Raw genomic sequence first — 26,894 nt, forward strand, 5'->3', positions numbered from 1 at the left:
TTCCCGTCCCCGTCATCTCCAAGTCCACCCCTGCTTTCGTTCGCCAATGCTTCAAGATCGTCCAGGACGGTGCCCTCTCCCCGACCGGGGACAATGAGAAATACAACGAGCATCTGGTCGCTTCCTTTCGCGACTACCAGACCACTCGGCACGCAGACCTGCCTCCGGCCCCTCGTCTGCCTGATGGTGCTCACAGTCAGCTTCTCACCCTGGCTGTCAATGCCTATGCTACCAACTGCACCACCCACCTCGACCTGGCCTACTGGCGACTCCTTCGCCGCTTCTGCGCTGCCGTCTTCCCAGCCAACAAGCATAAGCACGAAGCCATCGAGGCCTGTCTCGAGCTCTTCGAGAAACCAGGGCAGACTCCACCCAAGGCCGATATCGAGTTCCTCTATCCAGACTTTGGCCACGTCCTGGACGAGTTTCGGTACAGCAACGACCAGGACCGCTTCCGGGCCCTCCATCGCCTCTCACACCATGTGAGAATCCTCGCTCGAGACAAGATGGTCGACAATGTCCACAAGTGGATCGACTGTGACATGCCCGCCCTCCGAGTCACTGAGCTGCAGCGCCAGGCCAAGCTGGACGAGCTCACTACCCAAGGCATTCCCTCCGACGACAAGAGGTTCACCAAGGCCAAGATCAACAAGCTGGCATCCAGGATCAAGTGGTGCCTCAAGCAGCTCGCTCTTGACACTCCTCCGGCCGTGTGCACGATGGTTCCTCTGTGCACTGCCACGGCCAAATACATCAAGATTGACACGGTCACTCTCTGGGAACTCCTTGACACCGATCATCGTCTTGGCCTCACCAGGGACAAGCTCAAGGAAGAAGGTGAGGACGGTGTCAACAACCAGGATCGTCTCTGGCGCAGTTGCTTCAAGCTGCGTAGTTCCCTCTTCCAAGAGCGAGACGTGAACAAGAAGCTGTTCAACTACGAGATCAGCACCGATGGCATTGGATGCACCATCGGCCTCGTCAAGTTTTTGCGTCGAACCGATCACACCGAGACCCCCGAGCCTCCTCCGACTGCCGAGCAGCGTATCCAGACCCACATCGGCGACCCAGACCCCGATCGCACCACTTGGATTGGCATCGATCCTGGAGTCGGCTCCATCTTCACGGCGGTCATCCAAACACCGGGCCACCAAGACGAGGTGGTCTCATTCTCCAATGGCCACTACCAGCACATGTGTGACCATACGTCCAACACCAAGTGGCACAATATCATGAAGTATCGACTCAGCATCGAGACCTGGATGTCGACCACCCCCTCGCCCAAGGTGTCATCCTCGGAGGCCTTCAAAGTCCATCTCACCCATGTCCTGCGACCGGAGCTGCGAGTGCAGCTCGACTTCCACCTTGGCAAGAAGGCCCGTCACCATCGCTTCACGGGCCACAGGAGACGCCAAGTGGCCGTCGACAGGATGTGCAAGGCCGTCCTGAAGCACGCCCCGAAACGGACCGATGTGGTGATCGCCTTTGGCAATGCCTCATGGCGGCAAGGCAAGGGCTATGCATCCAGCCCTCGGAGGCAGCGGTTTGCTCGGTACTTTGAGCAATTCGAGCACCACCGACGCCGTCCCAATCACCATCATGGAAGCGTCAAGGTGGCCTCGACGAACGAGTTCAACACCTCGCAAGTGTGCTCCAAGTGCCTGGAGCCAGTTCGGTTGGAAGGACTCGATGCGCCCAGTGTTGCGAATTCCCACTTTGTCAGGAGCTGCAAGAATCCCAGCTGCCGGACAGTGTGGAATCGCGACGTCAATGCGGCGCGCAACATGATCACAGTATGCAGGTCGATTGTGGAGATCGGAGAGCGACCGGCGGTCTTCACTCGGAGGCTGCCAAAGTGATCTGTTTTATTTCTTGTGGCTTTGCTTGACGCAAGCACAGCACATACTACATGTTCATGGAAACGGCTATATTATCTCGTTTTTTTCTGAATAAAGTGTAGGCTGCATCTGACCGAACACAGCACAGGGTCGCAGCGGGCAAGTGAACTTCCCACGAGATGGACTGCTTCCAAATCTGGACACCCAGCTGGACTGCAGAGGTAAATCTACGTGTGCTTCCCAGGTTCATCCGGATACCAAGCCGAGTCAGCAAACTTCGGGACTATCGGCCATTTATTGCTCGCATCGCTCTCGCAATCATCAGCTCAGTGTGCTATCCAGGTTCACGGCACACCATCGCAGACCACATGGCGGCGAGCTGTCAACGGTCGTGGGAATATGAACTCGTAGCGATATCCGACATGGTGGCAGCATCAGCGGACTCAAGAATACGATCGCATGGTGCGAGTCGATCGTCGCCCAGGGGAATCAACCCGCCAGTCTTCAAGACCTCATGCTCTCAGACGGATTTTCTGTCGACAAACGAAGGTGGCAGGGCCATGATGGGTCCGTGTGAGCCTGTTGACGAGCACCAGCTGAATATATTCTGAAACACAGAGTTTCATCTTCCTTCCGGGACGAGTCGCGATCGCTACACATCGCCCATGATGTTGCCTGACACCAGGAGATCCCCGTTGACGCTGATATTCGGGTTCATTCCAAAGGCTATTGAATTGCTGCGGCTGGAGACTCCCCCTGGTATTTTGGTCAGCCCTGCTTGAATGGTTTCTTTCAGCACCTTGGACATGCGCGCCGCAAAAGCGGCTTGGATGGTCTGGCCGACATCGGGGAACTCATTCAGAATCTGGTTGAATCCCGACTGTCCGAGCTTGTACATGACACTCTTGCGGTTGGCCCGCACTGTTGCCGTGCGTGCGCTTCCCGTTATCATGGAAACCTCTGGGTACATCCAGCCAGGGCGGAAGAGCCGGGCGCTGTTAGCAACCCTTCCCTTTGATACGGCGACTTTGGCTTCTGCAGCCACAGCTTTGATTGCGCGGTTGTAGTGAGCTTCACGGATCAAAGAGCCTCACCTCCAAAGAAGCATCCGTCCGACAGTTCGGCAACGCTCATTCCGTTGACAATCACGCTAACGTCTCCGGACTGGATGAAGTACATATCTGATCCTTCCTGTTTGGCACACACGATCGTCCGGCGGTGAGTTCAGTGTGCCGAGAGGCACTGGATCGGCTTGCATAAGATCTGGCCTTGGGATGGCTTTCAATGACGGAAACAAACCTGTCCACTCGTAAAGATGATTTCGTTCCGGATAAAATAGCACGGCACCAGCGCCATGCACAGCTTGGTGAGAAATAGCTCGTCGCGGCCGTCGCCTTTGTTGCGACGCAGAAACGACACTTTCGATATCAGGTCCCGGCAGTTGTACATGGCTATCTCCTGCCTCATGGACTCGTTGAGCTCTTTCAGCAGCGTCTCCTGCGCAGCATCAACAGGGATCCAAGCGCATTCAGCCCGAGAAATGAGCAGGGTAAGTACCGCTGCACAAGATGTCCGCGTAATTCGTGGTGCAGTTGCTGCACAGCGGACAAGAAAGCCGCAAAACAACGAACGCAATGATATGCATGACCACAGCAATCCCATCATGACGTGACATGTTGTTGCATCCATGTCAGCGACGCCTGGATCATGGCTACTTGCCTCCTCGAAGAACTTTCCGTGGTATTTGACCTGGTAGAACTCTCGGACTTTGGCTCGGGTTGAGTCGGGAATCTTCTTGAAGCGCAGATACTCATTTATGGCGTCGATTTTTTGCTTGTATTGCCGACCGGAAGCATCGAAACCCATGACCAGCGATGAAAACGTTCCGATGATGGCTGCGTACTAAAGATCGAGACCAGAACGAGATTACAGCACAAATCGATGCAGTGCGAAGACGACCCGTCAGCAACTCCAGCAGCACCAGTAGCATCAGTAGCATCAGCAGCACTTACCAGCACTGCACACACAATTACAAAGAGAATGAAAACGTTTTGCTCCGAGGTGATATACGTGCTAGTGTTGAAACCGCAATGTGAATTGTCTGCATTTCCCACAAAGTATGCCGGGCCGCCAACCCCCGATTGAGCCGGAGCGCTGTCTTGCTTTGGTCATCCTGCCTCGTTCAACAGTGCCAACCCGAGTATGCTTGCAGCCTCAAATGAACCCAAGTCGCGTTGCTGCTGTATAGGGGCCACAAGTGCATCACAGGCCCACATTCGATTCGTGCCGAGTCAAGCCGCTGGCCGCTCACCTGAAGCTCAGCGGGAAGGTGTTGGAGACGGCAATGTAGAAGCCCCAGACGTACTGTCCGCCAAAGCCCTGGTTGACGAGCTGATCCCGATACTCAGCTGGCCATGATGCGTATCCGTTGGCTTTGCCCATGATCCAAACGGCGCATGACTCCCAGTGCAAGATGATGAGCAGACTAAAAGTGAGTCCGATAAGGGTCCAGATCAACTCTCCGATGTCAAAGTGCTCCTCCAGTTCGTATCGTATCTGCTTGAAGATCTGTGACTCTGATATGAGCTTGGGAAAGTGGCGAGCTCGCAGGAGATGGATCAGGACGAGCAGGTTGCTGTTTGTGACCGGAAGGAGCTCGAACGGAACCATACTGATCAGATCCATGAGCACTCCAAGGTAGAACGAGAAGGGTGTTGGCTTCTTGATGTTCTCGCCGTCCTCGACGACCTTCTGTGTCAGCTGCCCGACGACGCTGTCGCACACATAGATTGCCGAGGTGAAGATGCCCATTGGTACAACGGCGATTTGAAAGACATCAAAGGCAACGATCAGCGGCACGAGCCATAGCAGCAGGAAGTAGAACGCTATTGGTACAAGAAGTTCCGATGAGCCGTCAGAAGTGCAGGCAAGTCATGCAAAACTGCAGAACAGGTAGCGAGTTGGTCTGTCGGCAGCCCCCATCAACGCATGCCAATGCAAACGGCCTCCAGGAGCGGATATGCTTCATGAATCTGCTCGACGGAAGCGATATCACCACCCGCGCTCTTCGTTGTGCCCGAGCGTATCGACGATACGCGGCCAGTGTGCGGGGCTGCTTCGTACCTCCCATAGTCACATCCCAGCCGGCCCGAAATCCCGAAAACGGATGGATGATCTTCAGGGGCTTGCTCTCAATCTTGATGTTGGGCTGCCGGTTGACGGTCCACTCGACTGGTTTCGAAAAGACCTCCTGGATGCTTGCCCGTCTGTTTTTCCGGGCCATCGACGGCATAACGCTTGCCTCTTCGTCAAAGTCGGGGACTTGATCGTGTACTTCTTCCAGGTGTTCTTGCGAAGTGTGCGGAGAGGACCGCGAGGGTGCGGTGACCTGATTGTCGTTACCCCCGGCGTTTTGGTTTGGATCGACGGCGCTTGTGTGTTCGTGGGCTGACCGACCATCGGACAGCGCCAGGAGGCTCTTCTTGATCTCGGAGAGTTCCTGGTTAGAGACCAGGATGTCGTTCCGCATGTCGCGGAGCATGGCCTCAACGGCGGGGTCGATTCGCGTCGACTCGTATCCCGATGCCGAAACCGAACGCCGTCGATGGGCGAGGCCGAACGACCCATCCTCAGACCGAGACCGGGGTTGCAGATCGCGGCGCTCATACAGCTCGTTCGTCGGGAGGATGATTTGACTTTGGCTTTTGCTCTCCACGGAGCTCTGGCTCATTCTACAGGGTCGCCGTCACCGGTGTGTTTGCCGGCGGTATCGGTGGAGTTCGGTGCTGATGGGCGATGCCGCGAACCTGGCTCCGCCGTGTTGCTGTTGGCGGCGCTCTCGACGGCTCGGTCTCGATGGCTCGATCTCGGGCGGGCGAAGAGGGGTGATGTAGTGGTGCGATGAGTCTGCGGGAACAGTGTCTGGCTGCGGGTCTCTCGGCGGTGGTCTCTGGGCAGGTTGGGCCGTGGGCTCGAAGCGACAGGGAGCCCGCACTGCGCGGATGGATGTGAAGCTGTGCGCCGAGAGTTTTATTGTAGATGCAGCGATCGCTTGAGCGCTCGGGAGGGATTGCCCGTGAGCAAGACAGAGGCACCAGGAGCAAAGCACAGTAGTGGTGGTCAGAGACCTTTCCAAGGAATGCTGGGAAAATTGCCGAATCGCCCGCGCTGCTCTGGTGCTGCTGACCTTTGCCAGACTGCCACACCATCGGTGACATAGTGGCAGGGGCCACCTCAGCCCTATCACACTCGATCCGCTTGGCGCTGAAACCGCCGAAGCTCTGTTGTGCTCGGTATCGATGCGCATATCGACCCGTGCGCCAGTGGCCGTCGTAGTCGATTGCGGGGAATGTGGTCGCCGATGTAGCTCGGGTCTCAGTATCGTTCGCTTCGCTCCATGAACGGGAACTGGGGAGCCGGGTTGGAGTGCACTGGCCGCGGGTCCCGGTTGTTAGTAGAGGGCAATGGAGTTGCCTGGCTATCGGGTTCAGCTGCCCCAAGACGACTCACCGTAGTGCTCAGGGACCTGGCTGGATGCGATGCGATGCGATGCGATGCGATGCGATGCGATGCGATGTGGCAGGGAAGCAAGCAGAATGCTGTTAGGCAGGAGCATGGACGACAAGGCGTGCAATTTATCCCGACTCCCAAAGAACCAGCTCGATCGTCACCTTGGTAGCAGCTCATTGACGAGAGCGTCGGTTTGGAAAGGAGTTCTGTCCATCAGAGAGTCAGCGCCGCCCAAGAACAACCATGCGTGCATGCCCTCAATCTTGCATGCCGACGGCTCGCCCACGGGAATTGATATATACGCATGTATGATGCTGTGCAGCTTCTTACATCTCGACTCGAGGCTTCCCAGCACATCTATATTCGGAGCAGAGACGAACATGTCAGTCGTGGCAGCACCCGCCTATGTGTCGCCCGTATGTAGTACCCGACTTGCATTCGGCAGGCGATAGTTACGACTGAAAGACCCGCCGAATCGGGGTGCAGAGGATGCGGTGAGGATCAATGCGGCACTGGTACTGCACGATCTCGGATAGGACGCAGTCCTTGGGATCTGTGCGCTCGGACGGATGTTGAACCAGGATCGGCTGGTGTGCTTGGGCGATCGAGATGGGCGGAATCGGCGTGAGTGTCATGGCGAGCGACCGAGAGAGGCGGACTGGCTGCAGCGGAGGGAGTACTGGTGTTGAGACGCAGATCGGCTTGGCAGCTGCTCTATCGACCGATGCCCAAGATCGGTCCGGGGACGACAGAGGCTCGGGGCGATGGCGGTCTGTCGAGATCACAGCCAGGTCGGCTTCGGCCTCTTGCTCGCGGCGTGCGCTGCCACAGAGCCATCCATTCTCCCCATGACCAGGCCCTGGACAACAGGCCCTGGCACTTGCTCTCGATCTGCTCCTTCCGCACCATCTCCCCCCGGCGACCTGCAAGCGCCTCCTCCGCACTCGCCCATCCTACCTCGTCTCTATCTCGCCCCTGCGCATCGTCTCGGTTCATCATGTCGGCTCCAGCCAGTGCCCCTTTGCAGTTCGACACCTTCTCAAGCGCCGTCGAAGCAACCTTCTGGCATGCGTTGGCGGCTCGCAAGGTCGACGTCCTGCGCCTCGACGACTCGCCGCTTCCGATCCAAGGGTTCTATGACGGGCACTCGAACAACACGGCGCTCAGCAACGCACTTTCTTCCGGGGCTCGCTCTGCAGGAAGCTTGCCGGCGCGCCTGTGCCTCTCGTCGTCGGCCTTTGAGCCAGGTCAAAAGTAAGCCGTGGTGTCTGGGAGACTGGTCCGTCCAATTCGGACGGGTATCCTGTTGGGCTTGGTGGCGGGGGGGTATGACGACGAACATGCCATCGAGGCCAGCCCGAACCGACATATTCTCGCTCATGCTGGTGTTCTTGGTGATGCAGCATTCCGCCGTTCTCTTGCGTCGCTCCGGGCACACTGAAGAACACCAATACGGTGGAGGACTTCAAGGCCCTCGACAAAAACGCTCTGCTCAAGGACACGGCCGAACAGGTGGGCAGCCGCGGGCAGCTGTGTGTTCCTCTGGTCTCCGGGTGTGCTGGTGCCAGCGCCTCTCGCAAGATACTAACGAATGAGACTGCGATGTACTCGGTTTGCATCTTGGTGTACCTCTGATGCCGCAGATATGGCAAGACATTTGTTCCGGCGCAGCCCTCGACGATCCCTCGCTACTCTCGCGGTTCTTGCTCGTCACCTTTGCCGACTTGAAGAAGTACAAGTACTTTTACTGGTTTGCTTTCCCCGCGTTGATGCCGACACTCCCACTGAGACTCCAAGAAGGCACTGCGGTCGCCCCCTTGGCCGAGTATTACTCGGAGCAACAGGTAGTCATGCGTCGTCGAGTGTCCTCCGTCGCTGGTTTTGGTTCGATGTGCGCTGTTTTGCCAATGTCGATGCTTGCTGATACGATGATGTCGATCGGCGCCCATATATTGCCGCAACGATGGCAATCTAGATCGCGGCTCTTTACCAAAGCTTCAGTACCCTGCGGGAGCGCCAGCCTTCAAAAGCCTCCTTCTTCCAGGTGGTTGAAGGGGAGGTGCCTGTCGCTCAAGCCCTCTCAGACGCTCCCGAGCAGGTGCCGGAGGAGATGACGGTCGGATTCGTGGATCCTTCGTGCCTCCCTGGCAACCCTGGATGGCCGCTCCGCAACTATGCGATCTTCCTGAAGAAGACTTGGCCCACGCTGCAGCGGATCAAGGTGGTGTGCTATCGGGAAGTTCTCGGACGAAGCGACATATCCAGCAGCCTCGTCGTGCTTCTGGATGTCTCGAGTTTGGAACTCGGAGGTGAGTCCATACGGAACAGCGTTCTCCGGCTCGCCCGATGATCCCTTGCTTTGCGCACTCGACTGGCGATCGCCTGACTGCAACGGCCCTTGGCCTGTGCCTGTGCCTCGCTCTAGATGACTGTCCCAAGTTTGGTGGCTGGGAGAAGAACACCAGCGGAAAACTCGGTGCCCGAGTCGTTGATTTGGCTCCTTTGATGGATCCTCACAGGTAGTACTTTCCCATGACAGCGTGGCTGGACATTCTGGCAACCGAGAGCGCTGTGTATTCCGCATGGCTGTATCATCCCGGACTAACCACGATGCACGTATGGCGGCTGCAATCTCCCATGATGCTGCCAGACTGGCCGATACAGCCGTGGACCTGAACCTCAAGCTGATGCGGTGGCGGATCATGCCTTCTCTCCAGCTGGAGAGGATTGGTGCGACCAAGTGTCTGCTCTTTGGGGCCGGCACGCTGGGATGCTATGTCGCCCGGCTGTTGATGGTCTGTAATCAAAGCCATGGACTGAGCAACATGGGAACCGGCATCATCCGAGTAGTCTTTGGGGCGAGGGTCAAGCTGGCTGACCGACTGCTGATTGTGTGATATCACCAGGCCTGGGGCATTCGCAACATTACGCTGCTGGACAACGGCAAAGTGTCGTTCTCGAACCCAGTGCGCCAGCCGCTGTTCGAGTTCAACGACTGTCTGGACGGAGGAAAGCCCAAGGCCGCTGCTGCCGCCGAGCAGCTCAGAAAGATCTTTCCCGGGGTGGTGAGTTGCGCGAGACCTCGATATGAGACTACGAGGATCTGCGATCGTATGGAGAATCGCTGCGGCGTCAATGTTGTACCTCGCTCTTGCTTTTGCTTTTGCTTTTGCTTTTGCTTTTGCTTTTGCTTTTGCTTTTGCTTTTGCTTTTGCTTTTGCTTTTGCTTTTGCTTTTGCTTTTGCTTTTGCTTTTGCTGACATCTCTGTATCCATCTTTTGTCGCCGTCCTGTGGACTTTGCCACCCCGGTGGTTCCAGAATGCGGAGGGCCACTCCGTCACCATCCCAATGCCCGGACACGAAGTCCCGGCCCATCTCGTGGGCCAAGTCAAAGAGGATGTTGCCAAGATTGAAGAGCTTGTGAAGAGCCATGATGTTCTGTTCCTCTTGACGGACTCTCGTGAGGCACGATGGCTCCCGACTCTGCTGGGCGCATATCACGAGAAGGTGAGACTTGCAAGCGACCGACGGCGATCTGTGCTGATCCAGCCAGAGTATGTCCCCCCTCCCTCACCGACGGTCCTGCTCTGCTCTGTATAGATCGTCATCAACGCCGCCCTCGGATTCGATACCTTCCTGGTGATGCGCCATGGAATGCGAGCTGCAGCCGCGGGCACAGACAGCAGACTGGGATGCTATTTTTGCAACGATGTTGTTGCACCCACCGATGTAAGTGTTCTGTAACCTGTGCTCTGTCCGCCGAGTCCCCCTCTCTGGCGACTGTGGCCAATCCAGTCATGGGCTTGCTTCTGGTCACCGAGTCTGACAATCGATGGATGGAGCAATCGCCGCCCTTGGATATCGCTGCTGCCTCGGAGTGTTGCTGACCGCCGCCGTCGACAACAGTCTCTCAGCGACCGCACCCTGGACCAGCAATGCACTGTTACGCGACCGGGTCTGAGTGCCCTCGCCAGCTCGCAGGCAGTCGAGCTGATGGTTTCCGTGATCAATCATCCGCTCGCGTAAGTGAAAGCAGCATTGCACTTGCAGCCGGCAGACGGCCTGGGAGAAAGGGATGGAGGCGGAAGCTCCACGACGGTGTCCGAGGGCGATTCCGTCGCCTATCCCAAGCCATCGAATCAAGCAGCAACCGCAACTGACAGCGACCTTGCCGTGCTCTTGATCTACTAGGGGACATGCCCCTGCTGACAGCCAAACCAGCCCAGCCGACGCAACGCCGACACCCTTTGGACTGGTTCCGCATCAGATTCGCGGCTTCCTGACACATTTCAACAACCTACTGATCACCGGATCGGCCTATGACAAGTGCACGGCATGCTCGCCCACGGTACGGTGCTTGGCCCTGGGAGAGAGTGGTCGGCAACACGCCAAGGAGCCCCACCAGGTAACTGACTCGGCTCTGTTGGCTCTGCTGCAAAGGTTCTCGCCGAGTACCAGAACGATGGGTACCAGTTCCTCCTCAAGGCCTTCAACACCCCAAAGTATCTCGAGCAAATTACTGGTCTGGCGGATCTGCACCAGCAAACCGAGGCCGCCGACGTCGACTGGATCGAGGACGACGACGAGGACCAACTGATCTGAAAGCCCCGCACGAGGAAGAACTCGGGACCGAGCAGATCAACCCGGCGGCCAACAATGGCCCAGAAAAGCCTGCACCCGCCCATCCCGCTCTGCACCAAGTTGGGAGGGTGCTCGTTGGTCAAGAAATTGGCTGATGCAATGTTTATTGGAGTCGATCGATTCACGAACGATTCGTGAGGACACATACATACACACAGGCTTTGGCTGGCGGGATAGTGCTTACTGGTGATGCGCAGAGAGGGACCGAGCTGAGTGCGTGTGCAAGGGATAGAGAGACCTGCAAGCGCGGAGGTGGTGGGTTAGGAAAGGGCAGTGGGAGCCAGCAAATCGACAGCGGCGCAGCGGTAAAATTCCGATGGCCGGGTCGAGCGATCAGTGGGATAGTCCATAAAGGAAATCTTCAACGGTCAAGCTTATAAAGCGACCTCATCAAAGCGCAAGCATCATTTCAACCCGCTTCCGAAGCCAGAACGCAGTAAAAACGAACGCCAGCGCGGAAACCTACCGAGTGGGAGGGGAGCAGCACCGACCAGGCGGCGGATGGATGCGAGTGAGAAAGGAAGAAGAGCAGGCCGCGCCGGGTTTTGAGCACGGGGCGGCCGTGATCAAGCGATTCAATTCATTTGCGGAAATGAACCGAGACACCCCGGTTTTGCTGACTCCAAGTACGCCTGCTGCGCGACCATGTTGAGCTCGGAGATGCGATTCGCTCCGCCAGACCACGGCTGCTCTCCTCTGGCGCTGAGACGGACACCGAGACATTGCTCGGCGGAGATCCATGCGGCGATCCCAGCGATCCCAGCGATCCCAGCGATGCAGCAGCAGTGCATCAAAGTCAGCGGCGACAGCAACCGTGCGCAGCCGTCGCGCTCGGACAGGATCGGAGATTGCGGTGGACGACGCGCGACGCGTGCGGCCCCAGGGTGCGCGGGCGGGTGGGACAGATGCGTCGCGGTGCAACAGAACGGCTTCTGGGGGCGGTCAGCCGATGGGCACTCGCGGTCCTTTGCGACATTGCTGCTCATCGCAATGGCCACGACACCCGGGCAGGTGCGCAAACGGCAGACGCAGAGGAATCGTCTGGAGCGTGCGAGAGATTGCGCGAGAGTGTGCGCAAGAATGCTCGAGAGGGGAGCGAGTGAGAGACGGGCATAGACTTTGAGGAACAAACCAAGTGCCGGGTGCTCTTCTTCGTCACGACGGTATCAGTACGGCGAACAGGTTGAGGCTCGCTGCTTGCATTTCTCTACCGCTGTTCGCTCGCGTCTTCCCGAGCCACCGAGTTTCATTGCCTCCGTTGGTGCCCATCACCCGTCACCCCATCGCTCTCAGCCATGCACATCACCCTCGCTGCTCCCGTCGCCCTCGTCCATGCACATCACCCTCGCTGCTCCCGTTGCCCTCGTCCATGCCCATGACCCCGTCGAACCCCCCCCCGGCCAGCCCAGGCGACGCCGTCTCGGCATTCGGGCCGCGTCCGCGCGCGTGATTTTTTTTTCTGCCGCCGACGCGCCGCTGTCGGTGTTGGCCCGGACCACGCGAGAGCGAGAGGCAGCGAGCTGCAGCCGAGGAGCGGCGAGACGCCTGCCGAGACGCCCGCCGAGAGCCGCGCTCCCTGGCATCGCCGTTTCCCATATCCCCCGTCGCCGAACGACCACAGCGCTCTCCGACCTTTGCTCCATCATCTGTCCCCATTACTAATACCCTTGGGCAGGTAATTAATGCTGGTCGGAATGTTTCTGTTCCTCGGCGGTCTCGCTCCTGCCGGCCCTTGCGTCGTCCGTGGCTGACCCTCCCTTCGCCTTCCCCCGTGCTCCGACTGTCCCCCCTCGTTGTCGACGGGCACTGCTTTGGCCGACTCCCCAACTCCCGCCCTCCAGGTTTCCCTCCAAGTTTCCCTCCAGGCGTCCTTCAGGTGTCTTCAGGCATTCGAAGCTGCGCCCATCGCCCAAACCACTCCGTCCATCGCTCGAGGTCCATCCCGTGCCTTCTCCCGACCGGAATTCGTCAGAGAACAGCACGTTTTGAGGAACCCAATGGCCCCATCCGCCCTGGTCCTCTAACACGCTTCCTATCCAGCATCAACAAATCCTCCGTTGTCCCTCGCCGCCCTCGCCATCCAACCGGCCGCCGTATATAAATCCGAGCAAGTGCCTCCTCCGTGCAGACAACCGTCCGTCGGTCCTCAGCCCATCCGCTCTCTACTTCCGCAGCTGTTCGTCGCTTGCTGCATCGGTTCCCTCAACGGCATCGCTCTCCACAGCACCCGGCCTCTGTGAATCGCTCTGCAATCAATTCGTCCCGGTGGTGAGTTGCTGTCCCTTGCTTATGCCTCGGCTTGTGCTGCCTCCCTCTCCCTCTAATACCCGAATTCCAAGGACCAGCACCGCCGGCGTCTCCCGCATCTTGTGCAGTGCCCCCGATCACTCTGCGCACCCGGGCCCGCCCCAGGCCCGGCGTCCTGCAGACGAATCCCTCGCCGTGCTGTTATTTACCCCTCTCTGCATTGCCTGGCTTCCTGGTGTGCTTCCGGCGTCGTCTCCTTTCCCATCACGCCCGCTGTGTTTGTCGCGCCCCTCCAATCAGACCAGCGCTCGTTTGGGTGCCTCCGCGCCATCTGTTTCGTCGCGCTGACCTTTCCCTCCCGTCGCGTGGTCGGCGGACATCCTCCCCTCCAAAAGCCCACAGGCCCACCCGCCAGCACACCCAAAGGCGCATCCAGCCTGCTTGGCCCAAAGCACCCATCGACATCGGCGCACCTTTGCACCAACACAAATCTTATCGCCTTTCGCAGACGACACCATCGGCACAGCGCCGCGCCTCCCCTTTCGGACATTCAACCGCCGTCCAGCCGAGCCTTCTGGACGCGAGTTCCCTCTGCCTCAATCTTATCCACCACAGACCACAGACCACACACCGTCTCTGTGTCTAACCTGACCTGGCCCTGGCCTGGCCTGACCCCGCATCGCTGCATTGCATTTGTCACCACAGGCCAGCTCTGCCCTACATCGTCCGACCCTTCACCGTCCAGAGCCCTCCTTCGAACCCGGTTCCCACGCCCTGCACAAGCTCGACCAACCATCTAACCCCCCCCCTGTGGTCTCCACTTTGATCCAATCATCTACTTTTGAGCCTCCGTGGCCACCAATCTCCTTCACCTTTTCCTCTCCCAATTGCTCGCCGCCAGGCCTGGTCATCTCTGGCACCATGAGCAACTCTGTCCGAGGTGCCATTTACTCCAACGTCCCGGTCTGGGAAATCCGCGCAAAGAACATACCCGTCATGCGCCGCCAGGCCGATGGCTACATCAACGCCACACAGATCCTCCGAGCCGCCGGCTTGACCAAACCCCAGCGCACTCGCATCCTGGAGCGAGACGTCGTCGGGGGCACCCACGAAAAGGTCCAGGGCGGCTACCACGGCTTCCAAGGAACATGGATCCCGCTTGAGCGTGCAAAGTCCCTCGCCAACGAATACGCACTCTACACCGAACTGGAACCGCTCCTGAGCTACGACGCCGCGCCCCTGGCCATCGACCCAGAATCTGAGGCCAAGCGCCGCAAAAAGCTCCTGTCCACCCCATCCTCGCCGCTGCAGTCGCTGTCGCCCGGTCCCATGGAGGCCGGCGGTCCATCGCTTCTCGACTCCCCCACAAGCAGCCGCCGATCCGCCCGAGCCGCTGCCTACGCCAGCCGCGGCTTCGCCCGCAGCCAAAACCAAGAGAACATTCCCCCACTGGACTCGAGCAGCACCGACGATGAACCCAGCCTCCGATCCCATAGCCACTCGGGCCTCTTTGTGTCGTCTTCAGGACAGTCTCTGCGTCTGGGCGGCCGAGACGTCGACCATGTCTCAGCCATAATCAGTGTCACTCCTGCCACGCCCACAGAGCTGTCAGAGTCGGAAACAACAGATGGCCCCGTGCACCCGGCCAAGGTCAAGAGATTCTGCAGCATCTGTCACACTACCGACACGCCACAGTGGAGACGGAGCCCGGTTGACGGAAGCACCCTTTGCAATGCATGTAAGTAGGGTGTCCACTCGCTTGGATTCGCTTCCTGCCTTGCCGATGGTCCAGCCACAGCGATTCGATCAGTTTCATCCGCTGGGCTTGCCCTGATCGCTGCACCGATGACTCGCCCATGTCCTGTGCACCGAGTTTGACCCCTTTGTGCTTCGACTTTATCTAGGCGGTGTTCGTCCATACGGAAGCCGCGTGAGAGCCGCCAACAGCCGCCGATCCGACTCCAGCGATGTCAGCAGCCACGAGGTCGAGTCCGCTTCGCCGAGCCGTCATTCGCGCTACCAGAGCGCCAATTCGACCAGCTCAGTCCCTGGCACCGCGGGTCCAGCCCCTCCAACCGACCCATACCAACTCGAGCGCGAGATTCTGCAGCTCAGACAGTCCGTCACCAGCAGCGAGCGCGATCGCAAGAAGATGGTCCGCGTCCTGAACCAGATCCGGGAGCAGGACCGTGCCCGCGATGCCAGCTTTCGCCGCATCATCTCAAAATGCAAGGCCTACAAGATCCACAAGAGACGCGAGACCAAGATGGCCGAGTTCGCTGCTCTCTATGGCAACGAGGACTGCAACATGTCCGACGACGACGACGACTCGATGATGACCGACCACGACGACCAGAGCGACGATCTTGAGGAGGTCGACAACCATGCCACCCAAAGCCAGCTCCAGAACTCTTTCTTGGATGCCGTCTCCAAGTTCAAGAGGAGGCGCGAACTCGAGCTCAAGTCGCTCATTGTCCCGTCCTACGACGAAGACAGCCCAGTGCCGACCGGAGTCCCGATGCACGACCGGCCCGTCGATGCCACCAATGTCGGTCGCCCAGGCACCATGATGTGATATCGTGGCCTGGCTGGTCCCAGCTGTGCTGCGAACAGTGCCCGTCTGCCGTCCACAAGGGCTTGCGATCCTCCATGAAGGCCTCTACCGCCGCAGCCATTCAATTCTCGAGACCGACTCGATGCACTTGCCAACGGCAGCGCACTGGCGGCGTCTGCTTCGCCGTGCTTGCTTCGCTGCCCTGGCCCACTTGCCGATCCCCATATCGGACCACCTTATTTATGATCCTGCACTCCCTCTTCTCACTTTGGATTCCCATTGTCACTCTATTCTGCAGCGCTGTTTCACTTCTCCTGTATAGTGCCGTTTCCGTCCCTGTTCGTTCCGACCGTTTTGTCTGTCTTGTTCGGTGTCTCCATTCCTTCGATTCCATTCCATTGATACTCTCCAGTCAACCTGCAAAGTCACCACACCCATCCCTTTTTGTTTTGTTTTGTTTTGTTTTGTTTTTGTTTATGATCATGTCTGTCGTTTTCATCAGCTCTTGTACCTTTAGTCTGCGCCTATCGTGTCAGCCTTGCGCTCATGCGCTCCGCTAGTTTTGTCCCGGCCACATCCCCACGCCCGCTCTCTCTTTCTCTCCCCGCTCACCTGTCTTCTATTTACAGTTCATCCAAAAACGAAACGGGAGACCCTGTTTTGAGCCAGGGTCGTCGCTTTTTTCTTGGTCCTGAATACACACGCCATCCATTGTCCACCATGACCAAACCGGTGTTTCCAAGGTGACCCAAAGCAAAGGGAGAGAGGACACCCACCCATCGAGCTCATACAGACTCAGGCTTGTCAAGTACTTTGAGCAGCTCCACCATCACCAGAGACACCCACCAGACCCAGCTCTGTTAACCGCGCACCGACTCTAGGCCGTGCCCGTTTTTGTTGAATCAGACTCGGGAGGGCTGAAGCTGTCGCCTCCGTCCTCGTCCTCGATAATGCTCATGGATGTTGTCAGCGTCCGAGGCCCCAGTGCCGGTCGATTGCTGTGATTTCCGTCTTCGTATCGGATAGACTCCATACGATCCAGTACCGGCGCCTTGTCGGTCCTCTGCGCTTGACGGGGGCTTTTCTGGAGCCGTTCATCGGTACCCTCCTCTGCGCCGGCTGCACTTTTATCAGCGCGATCGTTGGAATGGCTCTCGATCTTCTGGCGCTTTTGGCTCGACTCGGCCTCGGGTTCGTACTCGTCCAGGGCGCCGTCGTCGACAGTATCCGCCGGCGGAAAGTACTCCACGCACAGCTGGCTGTAGATGCTGATGTCTATGTCGAGGAACAGACAAAAGATGATGCGGTCGATCGAGTCTGGGTGGGCATCGAGCCACTTGCGTGCGGTGTTGAGAGCCACTCGGGCGGCTGCCTGGTTGGGATATCTGTCGAAGCACAGGAATGTTGTGAGATGGAGCAAGAGGGCGTGCGAAAGGGCCTTCGATGCATTCCTCGCTCTGCAGCAGCAGCAGCAACTGACCCGTAAACGCCTGTTGCGATGCAAGGAAAGGCCTGCGAGAGGAGGGGACTGAGGTCAATCCAACGAGGAACATGGCATCACACACCGCTCATCATATGCCACACACCACCCACCACACATCCCACGCGGCCATCTTATGGCGGCAGTTCCGGTTCATGGACAACCCACAATCGTTCGCAGCCCATGCTGCTGGGCCAGCTGCAGACATGTCTTGTAGCAGCTCGTGAGGACCGAAGAGGACTTGTTCATAGGGCCAACAGTGTGGATCACATGCTTGGCCGGTAGTCGATAGCCCTTGGTGATCTTGGCCAGCCCTGCAGGACATCCCTTGAGTGTCCGGCACTCGGCCAGCAGCTCGCGACCAGCGGCACGATGGATAGCCCCGTCCACACCGCCGCCACCCAGGAGGGTGCTGTTGGCTGCGTTGACGATGCAGTCGACCTCGAGGCGTGTGATATCGCCGCTCCTGGAAGTGTGCGGTCGGTTGGATCGAGGTTTAGAGATCGGCAAAATTGGGTCGAGGGGCCAAGGACGAGGCGAAACGAGTCCCCATCACAGATCCCGGCGACGACGGCTATGGGATGCCTACCACAGCGAGATTTTGTCGTTGAGCGGAGCGCTGGCTTTGTAGCTCGGCAGGAAACCTGGCACAGAACAGACATGCATTGGGTTTCAGCTGGCTGCTCGCTGGGCGGACTGCGGAATACAGCAGCGAGGCAGCGCTGGCAATGGCATTGGACAAGCGAGACCGGATGCATACCGATCGAGCTGGATGCAGGCCTGATCTCGGTCTGGCGTCGCCGGAAGGCCGGGGACTTGTAGAATGCCGAGAGCGACTCGATGCTGCTGACAGAGATTCCTTTGGACATGGTGGCGATTCTTGGTCAGATCGGGGTGTTGCATGCAATCGTCCTGGATGTCCAGCGAGCAGGCATTCCAGCACAGCGAGAGCGGCCGTCCTTCTCGCTGTGTGGTGAAGCGTTCCCGCCGAGAAAGATGTCCTCGCAGTTCTCTCCAGCCAAGCCAAGCTTCATCACCCGCCATCGCCACCCAGGTTGACGACCCAGCCCTCTCAAGCCCGATCTACCGAATGCTCGTCAACCCGCTGTCCTGGGCCGTGCTTGCCCTGTGTCTGGTGGGCCCGCTGGCTCGCCTGGCTGCAGCCGCCCAGCCACATACCCACACCTTCCGCTACATGCTCACGAATACCACTGTCCTGGAATATCACTGCAAGTCCATCGGGCCCTGTGTGTCCTGCACTATCCTGGAGAAGGTGCGGCAGCTCGTGGATCTGCACTCCGGCAACGTCCGAAAACACCAGATGCATCCGGACGAGCATCCCGCACCGCTCTCCTCCTGTGCTTTTGCTCACCGAGACCATCTCTTAAAACCTCTGTCTGACCCACGCTCCTTCGCACGCACATTCGATCGACCCACCTCCATCACCGAGCAGAAAGCGGATCAATGCCAACCATTCGGAAACAAAGAGCCCCTGTCCTGTCGTGAAGAAGTCGTCGACTTTGACCAGGGCAATCCACATCACGTCGAGGCAGCCCGAAAGCACTCGCTGTCGCTGCCGGCCAACGACTCGGAGCACCAGACTCAACGACCCGAGCCTCCCGCCTGGGGAAGCTGCTTGATCGTCACGACGACCGAGAACCTGCGGTTCATGATCTTTGTGGTAAGTAGGCGTCGCGGTATAATGCGGCTTGGCTCTTCTGGCCAAAGACGCCGCGCATCCAAGGCAAATGTGTCGCAGTAACAGCGGCATCATTGGCAGTGGCGGAAAGCGACGACTCGAATGGGATCGCTGGCAGTGACGGAAGCGATGAAAAGCGACACGGCGAACGGATGGATGTCCGACCGAACCGACTGCACCGCAACCTATGGCCGTGCCGACAGCAATATGCTGATGCAGCTTTTGGTTCTTCCTAGCTCCTGAACCTGTCGCTGCTGATCGTCGCTGGCAGCATCGTCTTCTGGCGGAACCGGCTCATCAAGCAGGAGCAGCATCGCCGCATCCGGATGCGCATTCAGTCATGATGTCCGCACAAGTTTCTCGTCGCTGTTTGGCCCCGTGCGTTTCATCACCACCACCCTATTCATTTCACACGCTGGCTGGAAAGCGATGGGCCGGCCCGGCCTCTGCTTCACTCTTGTGCCGGCGCTCGCTTTCGCCCCTCCCCGTCTTCTTCCCCTTAGTCCATGTACATGCCGATTTCATTGTGTTCAGAACAACGATCCAACACCCGTGTTATCATATGAAGAGCCGCCATTGCGAATGGCACCTTGGAGCGCCCTCTCTACGCACACACCTGGGTGACTGCCGGCAACACCCAATCCCCGCGACAGCATTCAAGGACGATCTGCATTCTGCGGAGCGGAGCTGCTCGAGCAGCGGTTGCAGTCCAGGGCATGGTTATGGCGAACAAGCTCGCTCTCTTTGGCTGTATTGGGATGCCCTGAACCGATCGGCACGCTATACTCTACCACTACCACAAGACCGAATGATACATGCCGGGCTCCGTCAAAGGGAACAGCATAAAGGAAAAGGCAGCCACACCGCCAACGTAGCATGCCATCAGAGCTGGCAGATCCGAGGCATCGTCTTAGTACGGCATCGCAGTGGCCCGCCAGCACACTATCATGGTTTGCATCCTTGGGCTTCTCGACATACCTGTCTTGAGTTTAGGGTCGTGCCGGATGGCTTCGAAATCAGGGAATCCCAAGTAATTGCAAAACATGTGGCAGAGTATTGGTGCAGCGATATGGCCTGGCATACATGGGGGCCGTTCCGTTGCAGTTCCGCATGTGAGTATTACGCCGGGCAAACATGCTCAGGAGGGCCGGAAGCGATTCCAGAAGCGATTCCAGAACCCAGAAGAGATTCCAGAAGCGATTCCAGAAGGCACAAGGGAATACCCACCTGTCCGCAGGAAGAGAAATGCACTATATGCGCCAAAGACAGACGTATACGCCAGCTGGAAGACTGTCGCAAATGACGAATGAGTTCCCGAGCAGAGCGGGCCAGTTGGCGGTCCAGCCAGCGAGGAGTCGAACCGGAGACGCCGACAGAGACCATGAAGTGAAGGCGAGCTCGATCGGCATCGTTGTTCGTGCAGCGCCAGCTGTATCGACCGGGAGCTCTCGGCCATCGACTTACTCGAGCTCGAGACTGCTTGTCTGAGTGCGTGTGGGGTAGATCCGCCTTGACGATACGCCTCCCAGGCATGATGCAGATGGGCTGCACCGGGCAGTTACGAAACAAACCCAGTCAGCAGGCACCGCATCTCCAGCAGGGGGTTCGAGAATGCATGGATGTTTCGAAGGATGTCAGAGTGTTCCGAGGCAGATGCCCGGGCAACGAGACGCACCGATTCCAAAAAAGAGAGGAGACCCAAAGATGATGGCTACGTTGGAGAATCCGCTGGCCTTGAGTGGTGGAATCATGCACATCCGAAAGACGATTTCCTCGACGATCGGTCCCTTGAGAATCCCCCCCCCAGGCAGAGCCAGATCAGTCAGAGGCCCGGATCACAATTGCGGTGCGCCGTATTGCCCATATACCAGTGATCTGACCTACCACGACATAGGTCCGAAGCGCGAAGATGTTAAACGCAGAGTTGAAGCCCGGCTGGAAGGGAAGCGCTTCGTGGATCAGTCCCTCCGACATAATCGGACCAAAGAAGATGACGGCCGTCAGGAGTAGCGGCAAGAACAGCGCGGCCATGAGCCCATCGAAGCGGAATCCGAGGCTGTGGAATAAACCGAGAATGGAGACCTAGATGCGATGTGTGCAGGAGCCCCCCCCCCGAGACATCGATAGATGGGTTAGCAGACGAGGAAGCTTGCAGTTTCCGAAGGGATGCCTCGGATCTTGCAGAGTGGCATTCCGTGATGACGACTCTACTCTCGGGAACAGAGTGCGAACGATAAGGACAGGGCCTACCTCGTATCCAATAACGCCTTTATATTGGAGGAGGAGGACCATCGAGACCGAGCTAACCACGCATGAGCCCAGGGAGGCCTTGAATCGGTTCCTGATAACGGCAGGATCATTCCGCGAGGCGAAGAGCGCACCCGGGAAGAGATAGAACGAGCCCACAAAGCCAGCCGCCACCAAGGCGCAGAACAGGATGCCCTCGGACGGGTCGAGAAGTTGCGGCAGCATGGGTGCAGGACGAGCCAGAGCCAGAGCCAGAGTCAAAGCCAGGGTCAGATCGAGGCGGCAGGCGGATGCGCGGCTTGTTCGCCAGATCAGGGCGGAGAGCGGCAGGCCGGAAGAGCCTCTCAGACGAACAGCACACCTGCAGTGTGGGTCGTCCGGCTGCGAGCTTTCGTCTTTCCACCATCGATGAGCCAATCCAGCCGTGCTCGACTGAGGTGTGAACAACGGCCGATCAAAGTCGTCTGATTCACACAACCCACACAAGTATCCACCTCGCCATTTGCTGGCTGATTAGTTTTTGGCCTTTCGTACCCTTGGGCTTTCAAGCGAGCGCTTTCTTCCACTCCACAGCGAGCCAGCTGCACCGACGCGATGTGGAAAGCCAACACCACCATCGACTCGAAAATCAGCGAGCATCTCCAGCAGACCAAGGATGAAGACGACTGGGACACGGACCCGGACTTTGTCAACAACGTCTCCGAGAAGGACAAGCGCTACGGCAATCAAAAGACAATGGCCCCGGACGTGCTGAAGACACCGACGGCAGACGTCGAGCGGCTGGGCGGTATGTTCGCCCACGAGCGATGGAGAGTGCACCACAGCACGTCGGTCTGGCTTGCGTGTGAGACGTCCTGGAAGAATGGTGCTCGCTGATGCTCGAAGCTGCCTCAGATATTTGCGGAAATGTCGTAAATGCCAACAACTCGAGGGTAAGCACTGGCTTCTGGCAATGACAGTGGTCGCGGACGTCTCAGCAGCAAGCAAGCGAGCGGGCAAGTAGACGAGTAGTCCGCCCAGCAGGGCTGAGCCGATGCCGTTGTAACTTCATGCTCCATGTCTCATGTCATCATCCACCACGCGCCCCTCGGTGATTCCAAGATCGTGCAAGAGTGGAAGGAGCGGGACCAGACCAGGAAGCAAAGCTACGGAGTGGACAAGGCCCCAAAGACGTAGATTTGCTGTTCGGCAGAAGACAAGCCAGGCCTGGCCGTGTTGTTGCCGCCTGCTGCTTTTGGCTGCGGGAATGTTGCGGCGAATACACCTGGCCATTCGTTCGTTCGTTCGTTCGTTTGTTCGCCCCTCGTTCATTGGCCCAGCACGTGGCTATCCTTCCTGGCAAGCGAGAAGGCCCGGGACCCGAGAAGCGCCCGGAGCCACAGACAGCGTCTCTCGCTGTCCCCTCGCTGCGTCCTCGCCCACTCTTGGTGCCGCCACCGACCTCCCTTGCCTCTGGCTCTGGTCCCAAGTTCGCTCCAGGTCCAGCCCCGCCGTCGTCATCTCCTGGCCCACCATCTCGCCGTGCAAGCGTCCTGTGCTGTTGTCGACAGCCTGCCACGCCCCGGAGTGAGAGTCTTGCCAACGCTGCCCCGCCACCATGATCTCGCCAAAGGACAAGAAACCCAATGCCGCCGCTGTCGAGTCCCGCCGGAAGGCCACCATTAAGGCTGGTACCGGCCCCACCCAGGAACCAACCTGGACCGGCGGCCTCCAGAAATCGGCCACAGTCAATCGGTCGGACTGGAACGCATTCAACTCTGAGTTCTCCTTCCCCCGCAGCAAGAAAACCACCAAGAAGATTGCACCCCAGCCTGTCACTCTCCTCGTCACTGCGGGTCTGGAGGAGGCCAAGCGCCAGTGCCGCGAAAAAGTCGCCCGCATCGCCCGTAAGTTGCCTGGCTCATCTCTGACCAGCGGGTTTACGAGTCCTGCTTCAACAGTGCTGTCTTGCCCATGCCATGGTGTCGTACTTTATCGAGCTGTCTACGCCGTGGCACATCGGCCTCTGATTGCCTGTGCCGGCGAGCCCAAGTCTTGGGTTCTGTGACCGGCTCTCTTCCTCGAGCAGCCGTACAAGATCGGCTCAGCTGCCAGTCGAGGGGTCGGCGCAGCAAAGGCAGCGCTTCCTCGAAATGGCCGTCCGTAGCCACATGTCCGCTTGTCTTGTCTCTGCTGGGCTAACCTCGTTGGATCGCGCTCTAAACCCCGGCCGGCAGGCGAATGCAGAGAGCGCAATGTTCGCTTCAGAGACTCCAACTTTGACCTCTACAGCGATACTGAGAGGTGCCTCTACAACCTCCTCAAGGACAAGGACGAGGTCCAAAAGGAGGGCGTGCAGCCCGCCAAGCGCATCGGCCAGATCTTCGAGAACCCGGTCTTTTTCGCCCAGGAAGGCGAGCCCGGCGACATCAAGCAGGGCTCGCAGTCCGACTGCTGGTTTCTGGCTGCAGTTTCGACGCTGCGCAACTGCAAGCACGCCATGGGCGAGAGTCTCATATCGCAGATCTGCATCGATCGAGACGAACAGGTGGGCTTGGCGGCATCCTGAGAGCATGGACCGCTTGCCTCTGGCTCTCAATGCTTGGATGGCGATTGTTTAGCTTCGAGCTACTCGAGCACCGGCATCCCCCGTCAACGCTGACCTCACTCCCCTGTGGGGGCATCTGTCTGTGCTCGCTAGGTCGGTGTCTACGGCTTTCTGTTCTTCAAGGATGGCGACTGGATCTCGACTGTTGTCGATGACCAGCTCTTTGTAAAAGAGCCCGATTTCCACTGGGCCGACAGCGACATACAAAAAACCCTGAAGAATGAGTACATTTACAAGAAGGTGATGCTGACGGGCTCTGAGTCGCTGTACTTCTCGAGCTGTGAGGTTCCAAACGAGACCTGGCTGCCTCTGCTCGAGAAAGCCTATGCCAAGATTCATGGCGACTACGAAGCCATCTCAGGTGATCATGTCGATTGCCCCTTTGCAGTGCTCGGCAGGACTTGTCTGCGAGTGTGTTCGCCCGTGTGCTGCATCCGGCCCGGCGTCGCCTGATACTCAAGTCCTGCTGCCAAGTAAGCTAGCCAAGTCATCTGGCCATGAATCTGTACTGACCTGTAGCTTCATATTGGAACTTTTATCTGTGCATATGCGGCCGATCTCCGGCGCTTGGAATGGCTATCCTGCGGCCTTGAATGCCATTGCCGGACCCTGGTGCATATCTCGGTGGCCACATCTTTGCGATGCTTGGCGGACACAGGCGGCATTGCCGGGTGAGTTGCACACAGCGTGCTCTCCTCTTGCTGAACTGCTGCATTCGTCGCACCGATAGCGGTTTCCTGTGCTTACCCGTGCGCCTCTGTTCCTCCAGAGAGGCTGTTGAGGACCTCACTGGTGGTGTCACGACGATCCTGTGCCCGCGTGATATTCTTGATATCGATACCTTCTGGACCAAGGAGCTCACCCGAGCGAACGAGAACTTTTTGTTTGCCTGCTGGATTGATCGTCCCCCTGAATATGACGAGCTCGGCAATCTAAAGCAGATCCGGGCTACGAACGGGCTGATTCCAAACCACTCCTACAGCGTGATCAGCACACACGAGGAGCATGGCAAGCGGTTTGTGAAGCTCCGGTGAGTATCTGGATGCGCTGCTGTGTAGGATTCGCGGGCGATCGATTCCCTATGTACTGATGCTCTGCCCTGATCGCCACAGAAACCCGTGGGGCCGCCAAGAATGGTAACTACAGAGCCGAGACGGCCTTGCGATGTTTGTTGCGCCTGTACTCCACCCAATCGCCCTTTTGATTGCTACTCCGCAAACGCCATCAGTCTGGACTAAGCACGCGTCTTTGATGCTGTCCGTCACTAGGAACGGCCCGTGGAGCGATGGCAGCCACCTCTGGTAAGCTCGGACGTGTTAGGACCTCCGGTCGGGCCGAATGTCCTTCCTGTGTTTGCTTATGTTTTCCGTTCGGTGCCTCCTACTATAATCAGGACCCCGGAGTGGATGGCAAGACTCGATCACCACTTTGGCGATGACGGTGTTTTCTGGGTAAGTACGGCTTCACCCGGTGTCCTGCTGGGTTGTCATTTGTAAATGCTCGGGGACGAGAGCTCATCGGCATATCGCTAATCCCTGTCCATCGGTGGTGACGCTTCGTCGTCCACCTCGTTTCTGCCTCGCACATACTAGATGGAGTGTAAGTTCCCTGTCTGCTGTCTTTACCAACGCTTGCCCGTGCCCGCTGTCCTGCATCGCTGTCTTGCTGAGCGCTTGCTCGCTGTCTTGCTGAATGCCTGTCTATCGTCTTGCACATGTAGACTCGGACTTTTTGCAGGAATGGTCGTACATCGACCGCACCCGCCTCTTTGACAGCAGCTGGACCGTCGCCCAGCACTGGGTGGAGGCTCCTGTTCACTTCCCTGGTCAGTTCGGCCAGATCTACTTTGACCTGACCATTCACAGCGAAACAAACGCCATCGTGGTGCTGTCGCAGTTGGACACGCGCTACTTCAAGATGCTCGAGGGCCAGTACGACTTTATTATCCACTTCCGGATCCATCGAGACGGATCGGACGATTACTTTGTGCGTAACCGCACCCTGGATGTCAACCGCCGCTCGGTCAACGTCGAGCTGCAGCTCAAGCCTGGATGCTACCAGGTCCATGTCAAGGTCGAGCGCGAGTACAACTACAATCTCCCTCTCGAGGATGTTGTCAAGTCAGTCCGTCCCGAGAACTGGGCCAAGTGTATCCGGCTCAACCAGAACATGAACATCAGCAGATCGCAGGTCATGGGTCCGCAGCCGCGCCACAAAAAGGCCGAAGTCGAACTGCAGTTTTCGACCGAGACAGCTTCCCGCCCCAAGGTGCAGAAGCAGCCCTCGCTGTCCCACGGTCCCCGAGATTCTCCCACGCCGGAGCCGCCCGCCGAGGTTCTGACCTTGGAGAGAAAGAAGGGCAAGAAGGCCGTCTACGCCGCCGAGACCGAGATCCTGGATGTCGAGGAAGCCTATCTGTCCGACCCCGAGAGCTCGCCCAGCGAGGACGACGATGACGACGAGGACCTTCCCTGCGTCGCCGTTGGGCTGCGCGTGTATTCGCACGATCCACAGATGAGCGTCCGCGGCTATGTGCGCGAGAGCCTCGAGCCCGTCAACATTGCCCTCCACTCGCCTGACCCGGAGGATGTGCATTATGAATTCAAGACCAAGCGCAAGGTCACTGCCCGTCGCCACCTCAGCCAGATCCACGACGCTGTCCACAAGTAGTGGCGCCTTCATCTGTGAGGAGGTGCGACTTGCGTGCACATTGCCAAATACGACCGAGCGAGCGGGGCTAAGCGGATAGGCAGTACGAGTATCTCTTGCAGTATAGTTCGATGGTGCGTCTTGGGCTCGTCGTTGTCGTCGCTGCGGCGCAGGATGCACAACGCATCCAAAACGAAGCGCCCTGTTTTTGAGTTAGGGCTGTCGCTGTTTTCTGGGTCCCGAATACACACACCAATCCATCGTCCACCATGGGCAACGGCGTGTCCAGCATCGGGCAAAGGGATGCCCATCGAGCAGACTCAGGCTCGCCAAGTACTTTGAGCAGCTCCCCCAACCAACAACGGGCGGTGCGAAGAGCGCAAATGGGTGCTGGTGGTGAGCCGCCGTTGTGGCTCATGAGTCGCGGCGCCATCGCCATCGC

General features: G+C 58.2%; 10 protein-coding genes across 10 annotated transcripts; 6 read left to right on the forward strand and 4 right to left on the reverse strand.

Annotated features, from left to right (window-relative positions):
* Window positions 1–2,464: 2,464 nt before the first annotated feature.
* On the reverse strand, window positions 2,465–5,833 carry BJ171DRAFT_498549 (uncharacterized protein). The gene is made up of 7 exons (XM_053110383.1): window positions 4,962–5,833; window positions 4,150–4,723; window positions 3,851–3,911; window positions 3,558–3,740; window positions 3,138–3,335; window positions 2,933–3,029; window positions 2,465–2,798 (listed from the first exon to the last, which is right to left on the reverse strand). The coding sequence occupies exons 1-7, from the start codon at window positions 5,566–5,568 to the stop codon at window positions 2,491–2,493; spliced, it is 2,028 nt and encodes a 675-aa protein (XP_052968135.1). The 5' UTR covers window positions 5,569–5,833; the 3' UTR covers window positions 2,465–2,490.
* Window positions 5,834–7,150, reverse strand: BJ171DRAFT_498550 (uncharacterized protein). The gene is made up of 5 exons (XM_053110384.1): window positions 6,804–7,150; window positions 6,678–6,704; window positions 6,509–6,553; window positions 6,348–6,367; window positions 5,834–6,268 (listed from the first exon to the last, which is right to left on the reverse strand). Exons 1-5 carry the CDS (start codon window positions 6,980–6,982, stop codon window positions 6,213–6,215), a joined length of 327 nt encoding a protein of 108 aa, XP_052968136.1. The 5' UTR covers window positions 6,983–7,150; the 3' UTR covers window positions 5,834–6,212.
* Window positions 7,151–7,344: 194 nt separating this feature from the next.
* On the forward strand, window positions 7,345–10,950 carry BJ171DRAFT_580131 (uncharacterized protein; the record flags this gene model as incomplete). The annotated part of the gene is made up of 12 exons (XM_053114015.1): window positions 7,345–7,601; window positions 7,751–7,859; window positions 7,991–8,191; window positions 8,323–8,656; window positions 8,773–8,866; window positions 8,998–9,142; window positions 9,254–9,412; window positions 9,667–9,855; window positions 9,949–10,077; window positions 10,255–10,370; window positions 10,540–10,696; window positions 10,789–10,950. The coding sequence occupies 12 exons, from the start codon at window positions 7,345–7,347 to the stop codon at window positions 10,948–10,950; spliced, it is 2,052 nt and encodes a 683-aa protein (XP_052968137.1).
* Window positions 10,951–14,157: 3,207 nt separating this feature from the next.
* On the forward strand, window positions 14,158–16,255 carry BJ171DRAFT_457661 (uncharacterized protein; the record flags this gene model as incomplete). Its single annotated transcript, XM_053108356.1, has 2 exons — window positions 14,158–14,974; window positions 15,141–16,255. 2 exons carry the CDS (start codon window positions 14,158–14,160, stop codon window positions 15,809–15,811), a joined length of 1,488 nt encoding a protein of 495 aa, XP_052968138.1. The 3' UTR covers window positions 15,812–16,255.
* Window positions 15,746–16,508, forward strand: BJ171DRAFT_40390 (uncharacterized protein). Its single transcript, XM_053107223.1, has one exon. It carries the CDS (start codon window positions 15,886–15,888, stop codon window positions 16,348–16,350), a length of 465 nt encoding a protein of 154 aa, XP_052968139.1. The 5' UTR covers window positions 15,746–15,885; the 3' UTR covers window positions 16,351–16,508.
* A 507-nt stretch (window positions 16,509–17,015) lies between these two features.
* Window positions 17,016–17,735, reverse strand: BJ171DRAFT_399094 (uncharacterized protein; the record flags this gene model as incomplete). The annotated part of the gene is made up of 3 exons (XM_053107199.1): window positions 17,016–17,175; window positions 17,271–17,302; window positions 17,439–17,735. Coding segments are annotated over 3 exons (489 nt in total), but the record flags the coding sequence as incomplete, so codon positions are not given.
* A 625-nt stretch (window positions 17,736–18,360) lies between these two features.
* BJ171DRAFT_580134 (uncharacterized protein) lies at window positions 18,361–19,313 on the forward strand (the record flags this gene model as incomplete). Its single annotated transcript, XM_053114016.1, has 3 exons — window positions 18,361–18,543; window positions 18,724–18,951; window positions 19,206–19,313. 3 exons carry the CDS (start codon window positions 18,361–18,363, stop codon window positions 19,311–19,313), a joined length of 519 nt encoding a protein of 172 aa, XP_052968141.1.
* Window positions 19,314–19,762: 449 nt separating this feature from the next.
* On the reverse strand, window positions 19,763–21,441 carry BJ171DRAFT_580135 (CAAX protease self-immunity-domain-containing protein; the record flags this gene model as incomplete). Its single annotated transcript, XM_053114017.1, has 7 exons — window positions 19,763–19,857; window positions 19,948–20,043; window positions 20,197–20,259; window positions 20,434–20,514; window positions 20,645–20,756; window positions 20,854–21,051; window positions 21,220–21,441. The coding sequence occupies 7 exons, from the start codon at window positions 21,439–21,441 to the stop codon at window positions 19,763–19,765; spliced, it is 867 nt and encodes a 288-aa protein (XP_052968142.1).
* Window positions 21,442–21,810: 369 nt separating this feature from the next.
* Window positions 21,811–22,392, forward strand: BJ171DRAFT_580136 (uncharacterized protein; the record flags this gene model as incomplete). Its single annotated transcript, XM_053114018.1, has 3 exons — window positions 21,811–22,003; window positions 22,111–22,148; window positions 22,318–22,392. The coding sequence occupies 3 exons, from the start codon at window positions 21,811–21,813 to the stop codon at window positions 22,390–22,392; spliced, it is 306 nt and encodes a 101-aa protein (XP_052968143.1).
* A 274-nt stretch (window positions 22,393–22,666) lies between these two features.
* On the forward strand, window positions 22,667–26,719 carry BJ171DRAFT_498567 (uncharacterized protein). Its single transcript, XM_053110385.1, has 10 exons — window positions 22,667–23,102; window positions 23,433–23,743; window positions 23,897–24,164; window positions 24,462–24,474; window positions 24,573–24,833; window positions 24,916–24,939; window positions 25,072–25,104; window positions 25,197–25,254; window positions 25,396–25,402; window positions 25,524–26,719. The coding sequence occupies exons 1-10, from the start codon at window positions 22,814–22,816 to the stop codon at window positions 26,471–26,473; spliced, it is 2,214 nt and encodes a 737-aa protein (XP_052968144.1). The 5' UTR covers window positions 22,667–22,813; the 3' UTR covers window positions 26,474–26,719.
* The last annotated feature ends 175 nt before the right edge of the window (window positions 26,720–26,894 follow it).

Source organism: Polychytrium aggregatum (genome assembly GCF_025602895.1).
Source record: "Polychytrium aggregatum strain JEL109 chromosome Unknown BJ171scaffold_12, whole genome shotgun sequence".
NCBI classification, from domain to species: Eukaryota; Fungi; Chytridiomycota; class Chytridiomycetes; order Polychytriales; genus Polychytrium; species Polychytrium aggregatum.